The sequence below is a fragment of the Poecilia latipinna genome, unplaced genomic scaffold (assembly GCF_001443285.1).
Source record: "Poecilia latipinna isolate Pla-1442-1.1 unplaced genomic scaffold, P_latipinna-1.0 Scaffold4318, whole genome shotgun sequence".
Lineage (NCBI taxonomy): Eukaryota > Metazoa > Chordata > Actinopteri > Cyprinodontiformes > Poeciliidae > Poecilia > Poecilia latipinna.
In genome coordinates, this window is record NW_015116934.1 from 369 (window position 1) to 11,475 (window position 11,107).

The following is an 11,107-nucleotide window of genomic DNA, read 5'->3' on the forward strand; positions in this document are numbered from 1 at the left end:
GGCCAAGATCGTCCTGCTGGGCCTGGAGGACTTTGAGACGTAGAGCCGCTGTAAAAGCTGAGCCGTTGCTTTTAGTTTGTTTTTATTTAACTGTGTGCATGTTGCTGCCACGTCGTGTTACTGTCTAATTCTGACATGTGCAATTCAGGGATCAGGAAGTGCGACGCCTGAACGCATCGCTGCGACTTCAAGATGCATGTGTTGATATTCCTTATCTTGTCGATCCAAGATTGTGAGTGAAATGTTTTTTTCTGCGATGCACTTCGTATGGGAGGACACGTTGCACAATAATTTGCATAAGTACACTGTGTATATTTAGACTTTTACCTGCAGAAGGAAATTGGAAATGAAAACATTCAGATGTTATTTTTACAGCCTCGTTATTTTAACGCTCAGACTCTCCAGAGTTGGGTGTCGGTACTGTAGGTTACTGTAGTTCTGATTCAGGCATTCCTCAACAACGTAACCACTCACTGATGGTAAAAGCCAGCAGCAGCATTCCCGACTCTTTGCTTTGATCATTTCCATTTAAAGTGCCTGCTTCAGGATTGTACTGTATGTGAATTCAAATGTTTTACTGACAATAAAACAGATGGTTAAGTAGTTTAATTTAACGTTGGCTGTTCTGGTTATTTTTTGCCTTTCTTGCCGGATTTGGCGGACTGGGCTTTGCTGCTCTGCTCGGACACCGTCTCTTTGATGCGCTGGTCCAGCTGCTTGGACACCTGCTCCATCTGCTCCTTGACCTCCTGCTCCACCAGGGCCTTCAGGTCCACGGAGGCTGGAGGACGACACACAGTGATCATGCTGTAAACACAGACGGCCATTTTGATAGCCGCCTGATAAAACATCTCTAAGAAACCTTAAAATTATAGATGCTATCTGTAAACTTACATTTAATTAATAGTTTATTAGATTAAAACTGGTTCCCATCACAGTGGGGTAGCAACTAGTTACATTTACTTGAGTCACTTATTTTTGTCATTTTGGTCATTAAAATACCAACATTTCCACTTAACTTTATACTTTGATATTAACTTTATATTTAATATTTTTAAATATTAAATGATTGACTAATAACGTCATTTTGAACCTTTTAATGTTGTAGTTTGACCGCCATCCAGCAGAGGGCGCCGCTGGTCATCCCTACGCGGAGCCATTTGAAACAAAGATGGCGGCCAGACCGGAACGGCAACGGCAAACGGTCCGAACAGAGTCCCGTGTGGGATGTTAAATACCTTTTATGCGGTTCTGTTTTGAAATCTAAACAGTAGATAAACTCCACAGGGAACAACCAAGGAAAATTATAACAGGATGTCAATAAAAACGGGAGATTTTGAGGATTGTAATGAGTTAAATCATTCATGGAGCGAAGTTTCAGCAACAACAGGCGGTACTTCTGGATGAAGGTCCCTCTGTTAATGTGGGATTAACTGTTTCACATTTTACTCGTTTCATCTTCTATTTTTCTATTGAGCAACTTACAATGTTCCTGTTTTTCTAAATATAGAGTTTAATAATGTGAGAAAACCACAAATTTCTGCTTATTCAGGAAGTATTTAATGCATCCGACACGAAAAATGTTAACATTTAATTTGTTTTTTAATTATTCATGTTATGAAAAATTTTGTCTTTATGTTATTAAAATATGGTCGACCCTCTCGACTGAAGAAAAAAACTCCGGTTTTTAAGAAAATTGCCACTTATCAATTTATTGTTTGTTGATTGATAAGAATCCACAAAGGTCTGAAAATCTGCCAGCAGATTATTTCCCTTATAACATGAAAATTTTCCTTAGAAGTACTAATTTTTCATAAATATTAAGGAATTACTGACTCAAAACAAGTTCATATTTCTTATTGAAAAGTTATTTGTAAGTTAGTTTTGTTTTATTCCAAGTGTACTGAGATATTCGCACTAGAAACTGAAACTACTTGATAAGATTTAGTTTCACAAATCTTCACCAGAATTTGTAGTAAACTGTAAAAGTCATGTTACCTTCTGCAGTTTCTTCCTCCATGGCCGAAGTTTTCTCTGTCTCAGAAGAATCGTCCCCTGTTTTGGATGAAAAGTTTTTTATTATTTCGTCTCCAGTTTTGATGCAGGTTAAACAGAGAAACTGTTACCTTGTTCAGCGGACTCGTCTGCAGCCAGCCCCTCTCCTCCCTTCCCAGAATAAGTTAAAAACAAGTCAAGTTTTACCTGTTGGGAGATTTAAAAAGGAGAAAATAATTCAGTCCCAACTTTACTCCACATATTGTCACACGAATGAATCACAGAAAATAAATTATAAATCCCAAACTTCTTTTAAAATATGTAAGTAAGAATATTTTAATATTTATTTGTTCTAAAAAAAAAAGGGACACACCAAATTTGTAGAAAAACAATATTTATTTTGCTAGATTTATTTGCTAGAAAATTTCTAAATTTCAAAAAGCAAATGAAGTTTCTTCTCAAAGATTTTCTAGATAATTTGTGACTTTTTAAACTCAGAATTTCTATATTTTTGGGGAAAAGTTCTGAGATTAATCTCAAAATTTCAACATTTTTGTTAGCAAATTTTTTGACTTTTCAATCTCAAAAAGTTCCATGTTTTTCCTTAGATTTGAGTTTTTCTAGCATATTTGTGACTTTTCTCTGAATTTTCCTTGTTTTTTGAAATAAATCTCAAAATTTTTGTTTTTGGTGTTTTTGCTGGTAATTTTTTACTTTACATGTTTTGTTTTGTTTTTTAAAAGAAAATCTTAGTTTTTTCTAGCAGATTTTCAACTTTTCAAACTCAGAAATTTTCATGTTTTTTTCTAAAACAATCTGAGATTTTTTGGCAAAAATGTACTGTTTTTTTCTACCTACAATGGCCCTAATCTGCCATTGAACAGGGCAGATTTTTCTCCATATTGGGTGAAAATCTTGAAAGTTTCCCAACTAAAACAGACCTTTGGGATTTTCCATGCTCCCGTACTCCCATTGGAAGAAGCTGGGCTGAACGGACGTTACCTGCGGGGTGAATATGTACTTGTAGAGTCTGTCGTGCCGCAGGTAATGGTCCTGGATGTAATTTAAAACGCAGTTGACCTCATCCAGGCTGAACAGCTTGACGCTGAAGGGAGGTCTCTGGTGGAAGAGAGACGAGCGCATGAGGAGGCGACGCGGCGGTGAGATAAAAGTTCAGCTGCGACTAAAACAGGCCTGTTGGTGACACACACCCTGACCGAGTGACACAGCAGGAGGTCGTTGCAGTACTTGAAACACTGCTCAGAGTTGTTGAGAGGAGTTTCTGCAAAATGAAGAAGAATATTTCCCTTTACTTAAAACTAATCTAAAACCTCATCAGACCGAAATATAAAGTTAAGTGGAAATTACAATAATTCATATAAGTTACAAAAAATAAAATCAGGCAAAATAAATTTTTTCTAGATCCGTTACTTTCAATAAAAAACTGATTAAACTTTAACAGAAACTGCAGGTGTGAGTNTGTCTGGTGAATTTCTGGTTAAAACATTTTAGCTTTTTATTCAGTGGGTAGAAAATCCAGAAATTTCACGCAAGTAAAAGTAAAAATACTTCATAATAAAATTACTCAAGTAAAAGTAAAAAGTACAGCGTGGTAAAAATACTTCTAAAAGTACATTTTTCAACAAAAGTTACTCATTTCTACCCAACTCTGGTTATAAGACAGATAAATGGTTTTCCTGTAAGATAAGTTGTCTCTCGCCTTTAGCACGTTTAGCAACATACAAGGATGACTGACAGCGCTAAGCTCCGCCTCCTGGCTCTGATTGGTTGTTTTTGGTGTATTTCTTCAGAGAGGAAGTGGATTGGAGCGATCTTTTCACAGATTATCTGACTCATCACAAACCGTCACGATATGGAGACACTTCTAACCAATACAACATATTTTAAAATAAAAGTTACAAACTGCACTATTTTCAGTGGATATTTAACCTAAAATATGCGGTACAGTGTATGTAATGCTTCATAATAAAAACAGCTGAGCTTTGCTCACCTATGTTGGCCTCATGGATGGATTTGATGATGGAAACCAGTGCAGACGTCTGCGCCTTACTGAAGCCCTGCTGCCTGCAGAAAAGCACCGTTTGGACGTACAGCTCTAGCAGGACTGCTTTCTTTGGCTCTGGGAGGTCGACAGCCAACACGCTGCACAGGGCACTGCCACAGACCAGAGGGAGAGCCGGTTAGAACATGGAGCCTCTCAGGCATGCAGGAGCCAAAGGACCGAAAACAGAAACACCTTTCCAGATCAGGAACCGACTGGATTTGGTCAATAACCTCCATGTCGTGGAAGCTGATGTCTGTCCTGGGAAGAACAAATCCCGGGTTAAAACCTGACGTTGGGCGATTTTTGGTGTAGATAAACAAAAATGCAATGAGATGTCACCATAGCAACAACTTTGCTGTCAGGTCCCGAGGTACCTATGGAGAACAGGAATCTGTTTTTATTACCTGGGAAAATTAAACTAAGCTAAAAATAATCATGGAGAAACACAGTGTCTCTGCTTATTTCTATATGCATTGCATCATATTTTAGGTATTTTGGGGCCCTACTTTAACTTGTAAGTAGTTTTTTTTTTAATCATTTTTGATGAAAAAACTCAATTAAAACAAAAGAACTAAATAATAATTAAAAATAAACGTACAATTAAGATAATAAAGCAGCAGCCAGCTGGCTACGTGAGGAGCTTACCTTAATACTAGTGTCCATTTTATTTCTTTAGTTAACAAACTGCAACAATTCAGAACTAAAAACAAAAAAACCTGTTAAATACTTATTTGCTTATAAACTTAAAGTGACCGTTTAAGATGTCAAAAAACGAAACACAGGGTTTGGTAAATGTTAAATATTAGGTTTAGAGGATCTAAAACAGACTGCAAAGCGACTGGCACGCATCTGTTTGAGTCAGTGGTAACCTAGCAACGGCGCAAAGTCAGCTTCCGGTTTCCGGTAAATAAAACTGTTCCCCCAAAATATTAGCATGGAAAGAAATAACAGTATAGTTTTATGTAAGTAGACACACAAAGAAATTATGAATAAACACGACGAGGAACAAACATATCCACCACAGAGACCACCGTGCTCACTGCTGCTAGCAATTTGAGTCCGTGGTAACCTAGCAACAACGGCCAGCCAGTTTCCGGTTTCCGGTCTAGCCTAACTAAAAACTGTTCCCCCAAAATATTAGCATGAGAAAAATTAACATCATAGTTTCATTTAAGTAAATAATGAATAAACACGATGAGGACGTAATATCCACCACAAAGATCACCATGCTAATAACTGTTAGCCATCTGAATAAATAAAAATATTTTTTATTGGCGCCCCAGACAATGTTCAAAGGGGTGGCCAGAGCAGGTCATGAAAAATGCTAATGTAAACAATAAAAACACATTTTAAAGAATCAATAAAGCAGAACCGTGTATGAAACCAGTGGTGGCCCCAAGGGATGGCCAGGCGGGGGCCATGGCCAAAACGGGTAAAATGAGAATCATGTTTAGTTAATGGAAAGGTCATTACATAATCATCACACAGAGTGAAGTATTTCCAGGCTTTATATCTTGTAACTTTGGTGATTTTGGCTTACAAAGAATGAAAATATTCAGAGTCTCTGAAAGCTGAGTGGAAGGAAAAATGTGAGATAAGTGAAGGATAAATGCTGTGTTTAAAAGATTTTGAAGCACAATCCAGGTACGATCATCAATCACAATCCAGGATCATCAGAAAACATAACATCCAGAACCAGAATTCAGGGATGAGTCTGAACTCTGGAGGAGCTGCACAGATCCACAGCTCAGGTGGAACAGTCTGTCTGCACGACTATTACCTGTAGAATCCACTAATCTGGCTTTTATGGAAGAGTGACGAGAAAAAAAAGAAGCATAAGAGTTTAAATTGCAGTTAAAAAGAAAAAAACCAAGGCAGAGAGAACCTGTCTGCATGGCGGTGGCAGAATCATGATGTGGGAATGCTTTAGATCAGCAGATTCCAAAAAATCTCATTAAATATAAAATTCAAAAATTCATTTATTGTAACTTTTTTCTCCCTTTTATTTAGTTTGACCTGCTCAAAAATGAACAAAACTTTTATGGAATCTGTAAATCGCTGAAAACATAAAAAAGGCTTTTGTTTTTCCTTTTTTCATCAAAAAAGAAAAACAGATAATTGCCACAAGTTTCTGGTTCAATTCTTTTCTATTTTGCTGGCCAAGTTTTTTTACTATGATCAACTTGTCATAAGTGGATGAAAAAAATAATTCTTAGGGCCACAAATGGCCCCTAGACCACAGTTTGGACACCAACTTAAACTGGATTTTTAAACTCAGAATCCAGTTTAAATAAGTAAACCTCAGGTAGAAACATGCACATGAGTTTCGTTTCTAATGACCTTTATTACACTTTAAAATACCAAATATTACTTTATTTGATAAAAGCAGAAATTTGACTCTCTTTGGTTTCGCAGTAAAAACATCTCATGTTTTCACAGGTCACTGATTATTTTTTCTCTTACTACCATTTGTTATCAGGCAGATGTTCCTTTAAAATCCTTGTTATCAGTGTGATAGCAAAGCGCTTCATGTCATCCAGACGCGTCATATCAGAGTTTCACCACCACAGATGAAGACGTTTTTTAAAAAACTCCTGCTATCAGATGTTGCAGAGCCGCTCGGTGCCGAAGATCAACACATCTCTGGTTGCGCAACATAAATATTTCCATCAGCGCTGCAGGCCAGGAGTCGAGCTGCTAATTAATAAAAACAGGTTGTAGTTCTGCTGCGGCGAGGCCAGATGAGATGTTTCTGACAACCCAACCCAAACGCAGCAGAGATGACTGTTATCGCTTTGACCTTTGACCTCACAGCAGCAGAATGCGTTCAGCTCTTCTGAAAGCTGCTGTCAGGTTTTTATTTTCCTCCAGATGGTCGTTCTGAATCGTTTGGTCGTTTTCATGGTGTCGGTCTCATCGAACGCTGCAGCTGAAGATCTACAGAATCAGAGGCGCTAAAGGAAGCCGTGGGCCTCGGGGGTTTTTATCTGAGCATCGCAGCATCGCAGCAGCAGCAGCGCCGCAGCGCCCAGCCCTGCTGCTGCTGCAGCGTTGCACAACAGCTCCTCTGTTCCTGCTGCAGCAGCCACCGAGGGGCCGACAACACCCAAACTGAGGGAAACTGAAAAATATTTAGATTATTTTTACGGTTTAAAAAGCTGCAGACAATAAGAGAAGATCTGAAAGTTCATCTTTGTAGTCAGATCAGAGTTAGGAAGAGCAGCCAATCACTTCACTGAAGTAAAAATAAAAAGGTAAAAAGTTCTGAGTAACCGATCAAATGATCAATCATCTCATATTTAAAAATGATCATCAGACAGACCAAACTATACAGGATGTTTGGTATTTTAATGACCAAAATGACAATAATGGTTACTAATTGTAATCTCTGGTTGCACAACATTTACATTTACTTAAATAGTGTTTTCGAAAAAAATTACATTTAGGAGTATTTTTACTACGCTGTGCTTTACTTGATTAATTTTATTATAAAATCTAAATTTATTATGAAGTTTAAATGTATATTTATCAATATAAATTTTTATTTTTATATATGTATATGCTAGCTTCGGGCTCTTGCCGTCTGGTGATGTGCATATGCTTTGGGCCGGCTCTGATGAGCCTGACTCTAGAATTAGATCTATTCAGGCTAATTCTATGATTTACAATTTATTTTAAATTTATAATTCATAATTAGATTTTCTGAAGCATTTTCTGGTGTTTATGTTTCAGGTAAACTTAATGTTTTTGTTCTATTTATTTCCATTGGCTGTTATTCTGACTGAACAGATTAAAGTTGATTTTCCATGTTTCAGCGCTGAACTCCTGCAGAGTTATCAAATAAATTTATGATTCAGTTCATCTGTTTGTGCTTAAAAAAAGAAAAGTTTTAAGCTGCTGTTTTTTTATCGATCGGCCGATAGTAAACCTCAGATATCGGTATCGGTATCAGAAGTGAAAACAGCAGATCGGTGCGTTCTGAAACAAAGTTACGTTTTCTAGCAGAAAATCAGTTTCTGTGATTAAACCTGTTAAATTTTTACAGTTTCCTCCAGTGGAAAGTGAAACGACGCTCAGCGCTGGCTGTTTGCTTCTTCAGATGGTAACATCTATCGTGACACGTTTCGTTTCATCTCTGCATGTTTATCAGCGCAGTGATCAAAACCAGCCTCACCACATGGTGAATATGGCATGAAACCGTCCGTACAGTCCCACCAACAGAAGCATCCATGATTCACAAACATTCATCTAATGAGAGAAACCCAGCAGCCTGGATGTTCACTGATGAAGTCAGGCTTTGCTGCTAAACCTGAGGCTCATTTTACACTTCAGCTGCTTTTAGAATAAAACAACAAAACAAACAACATCCTCTTTGAGTGAAGCAGGTGATTGGTGAGAAACGGATCCCGCCTCTTTCTGTTTGCTTTAAAGCTGCTGCTGCAAACCTCAGAGAGCGCAGAGATCTCAGCCGGCGCCGGCACAGCGGCTGATGATGATGATGATGATGATGATGGAGCGCCGGCCTCCTCTGAGGATGAAGCTGCTGATCCTGACTCTCCTCCGCTCCACCTGGTTGCTAGGAGACCCGGCTGCAGGTTTCACTCTGTTTACTACCAACAGAAAAACTTCATTAGCTTCAGCAGATCAAAGTTTTAAAGCTTTAAAAATTAGATTTCATGTTTTATGAGAAACTAATGAACTGTTTTCTGCTAAAAACACAAATTTTAAAAAGTATTTCTGATCTAGTTTCTAAGTATCTTCAATAAGACAAAATGGAGAAATATTAGTTAGTTTTAAGTCAGTAATTCCTCAGTAATAGCTCCAGTTCCACTGGCAGATAATTACACTTTAAAAATGTTTTTCCACTGTAAAAAATGAAATAATCTGCCAGTGGAACTGGAACCTTTTGATCAGTTTTAAGTAATTACTGATTTAAAATGCTTTTAGCTTAATTTTTTTAATATTTCACACACTAAATGTACTTAAAAAAGCATTAATATGCAATTTGGAGGCCGTTTTAGAAGCTAACACTCAGTCTTCCTTATCAGCACTGCAAAAACACAAAGTCTTACCACATAATGTTAGTCTAGTATCTACTGCAAACATCTCAGCACAATAAAAATAAACAAAATAAACTTACAAGTAGCTTTTCAGTAAGATACAGGAGCTTGTTTAGAGTTAATAATTCTTTAATATTGATTATAAAAAGTTCTGGTTCCACTGGCAGATTATTTCACTTTTAAGATTATATATTTTCCATATTATAAATGAAATAACCTGCAAGCAAAACCAGTCATTTTTATCAATATTAACAAATTATTGACTTAAAACAAGCTCCCGTTTGTTGAAAATGTAACGTAATTTTGTCGTATTTCAGGCGCACTGAGATGCGTCCACTGAACTAAACCAGAGTTTGTTTTTACAGTGCGTTTTACTGGGGGGAAAAGCACAAATCCTGAACTTTGAAACTTTTGTAATGTTTTGTTCCGATCAGATAAAACAAGCTGCTTTAACTGGTGAAACTTCATTTTTTAAATTATTTTTGTTTTATTTCAAGATATTTGCACCAGAAATTAGGTCAAATATTCTTGGATTAATTTTTTTTTGCACTTTAGCTGTTGTTTCCTCTTCAAATGAAGAGAATCTTAGTAAAAACTGAAACGGTGGCTGTAAAGGCCCCTGGGGGCTTTGATAGTTTGATCTTGTATTATTTTTTCTGAGCAGTGGCTGTGAACGTCTCGGCGTCTGACTTTTCACACGTCTAAAGCCTCGGTCAGGCAGAATAAAACACTTTGGTCTATTTCAGACAAATATAACAACGCACAGCTGAAACAAAAACAAACTCAACCCAGAAATTATTAATAAATCGCTCGGTTACAACGGCTCTAAAATCCTCTCAGCGTTTCTGTGTCTGACGTCAGAAACTGAAACAAACAGAAGATGAGAAGAAAATGGTGATAAAATCATGTTTCTGGTATTTTACTGAAGTTTTAGCACCATTTAAAAAGTATTTACTGGATTTATTTTGTTTTTATTTTGTCACTTTAAATCAACAACCCAACTCTGACTGAGTTTCAGACCATAAAAAAATAACCTGAGTGACTAAAAACAGCAGATTCACAGCAGACTGTGTTAAGTCATGACCTTTGACCTATGCTGAGGCATTAGGCCTGCAGAGCTTCAGATGTTGCTTAAAGATCTGAAACATGAGGCAAAAAAGCTTAAAACAAAAGAAATTAAAGAAATGGAGCGAAAACTTTACTTCCTGTTCGTCAATTTCAGCAACATTGAACCGAGTTATAAAAGCTAAAATCCACTTAAAACTTCCTCTGAAAACACTTCTAAATGTAATATTTTAAACACCAACATCAATCAATCAATCAATCAATCAATCAATCAATCAATCAATCAATCAATCAATCAAATTGTATTTGTACAGCACATTTCAGCAGCAAGGCATTTCAAAGTGCTTTACATAACTAAAATAAAAACAGCATGTAATAAACAGTGAGAAAGAGATTTTGAAAAAAAAAGATAAAAACATTAAAACCCCTTTTAGGACTTCAGTTAAACGTCGTTTAACTGGGGCTCCAACCCTCTGGGACTTTAGTCAAAAACACCGTTTGACAAGGACTCCAACCTCTAGGTTTTAGTTGAAACGCCGTCAACTGGGACTCTAAACCCCGAAGGACTTTAGTTAAACGTCGCTTAACTGGGACGTTTTCCGGGGGGCTTTACATCATTAACACGTAGATAGTGAGAAAGAGAAATAAAAAGAAATTAATAAATAGAAAACATCAAAGACATCAAAACCCGCACTCTAACCCTAATTTAGCCATAAGCAACTCTAACCAGGTGGGTTTTAAGTTGAGATTTAAAGGCTCTCAGTGTTTCAGCTGTTTTACAGTTTTCTGGAAGTTTGTTCCAAATCTGTGGTGCATAGAAACTGAATGCTGCTTCTCCTCGTTTGGTTCTGGTTCTGGGGATGCAGAGCAGAACCAGAAGTTTTGGCACATCCACACATTTATCTGTTCTAACCATCTATTC

The 11,107-nt window shown here is 37.1% G+C and overlaps 2 protein-coding genes and 1 long non-coding RNA gene across 6 annotated transcripts in view; 1 reads left to right on the forward strand and 2 right to left on the reverse strand.

Annotated features, from left to right (window-relative positions):
- Positions 1-250: 250 nt before the first annotated feature.
- LOC106942493 (coiled-coil domain-containing protein C16orf93 homolog) lies at positions 251-7,130 on the reverse strand. 4 transcript variants are annotated; one of them, XM_015025773.1, is made up of 9 exons: positions 4,706-5,699; positions 4,400-4,434; positions 4,253-4,318; positions 4,007-4,170; positions 3,207-3,277; positions 2,998-3,114; positions 2,127-2,202; positions 1,999-2,055; positions 251-781 (listed from the first exon to the last, which is right to left on the reverse strand). In XM_015025773.1, the coding sequence occupies exons 1-9, from the start codon at positions 4,721-4,723 to the stop codon at positions 630-632; spliced, it is 756 nt and encodes a 251-aa protein (XP_014881259.1). In that variant the 5' UTR covers positions 4,724-5,699; the 3' UTR covers positions 251-629. The 4 variants fall into 4 exon arrangements, with proteins under 4 accessions (XP_014881259.1, XP_014881263.1, XP_014881262.1 ...); XM_015025777.1 differs by having other exon boundaries at positions 4,253-4,313; positions 5,037-5,696; XM_015025776.1 differs by having other exon boundaries at positions 5,037-5,695.
- Positions 7,131-7,970: 840 nt separating this feature from the next.
- LOC106942494 (uncharacterized) overlaps positions 7,971-11,107 on the reverse strand; it is a 10,560-nt gene continuing 7,423 nt past the window's right edge. The window contains exon 3 of the long non-coding RNA XR_001423639.1: positions 7,971-8,670. This is a non-coding gene — a long non-coding RNA (uncharacterized LOC106942494). The remainder of the gene's footprint in view (positions 8,671-11,107) is intronic.
- LOC106942492 (interleukin-21 receptor-like) overlaps positions 8,525-11,107 on the forward strand; it is a 10,768-nt gene continuing 8,185 nt past the window's right edge. Inside the window, exon 1 of the mRNA XM_015025772.1 lies at positions 8,525-8,655. Within this exon, the coding sequence (XP_014881258.1) occupies positions 8,550-8,655 (106 nt within the window). The 5' untranslated portion in view covers positions 8,525-8,549. The remainder of the gene's footprint in view (positions 8,656-11,107) is intronic.

What these genes read in the sequence shown, in the direction of transcription:
- LOC106942493 (XM_015025773.1), bottom strand. An exon ending in ACAGCAAAGTTGTTGCTATG is followed by an intron (nt 4,319 to 4,399) that starts GTGACATCTCAT and finishes TGTTCTTCCCAG; the next exon opens with GACAGACATCAGCTTCCACG. An exon ending in CATCCATGAGGCCAACATAG is followed by an intron (nt 3,278 to 4,006) that starts GTGAGCAAAGCT and finishes TTCATTTTGCAG; the next exon opens with AAACTCCTCTCAACAACTCT.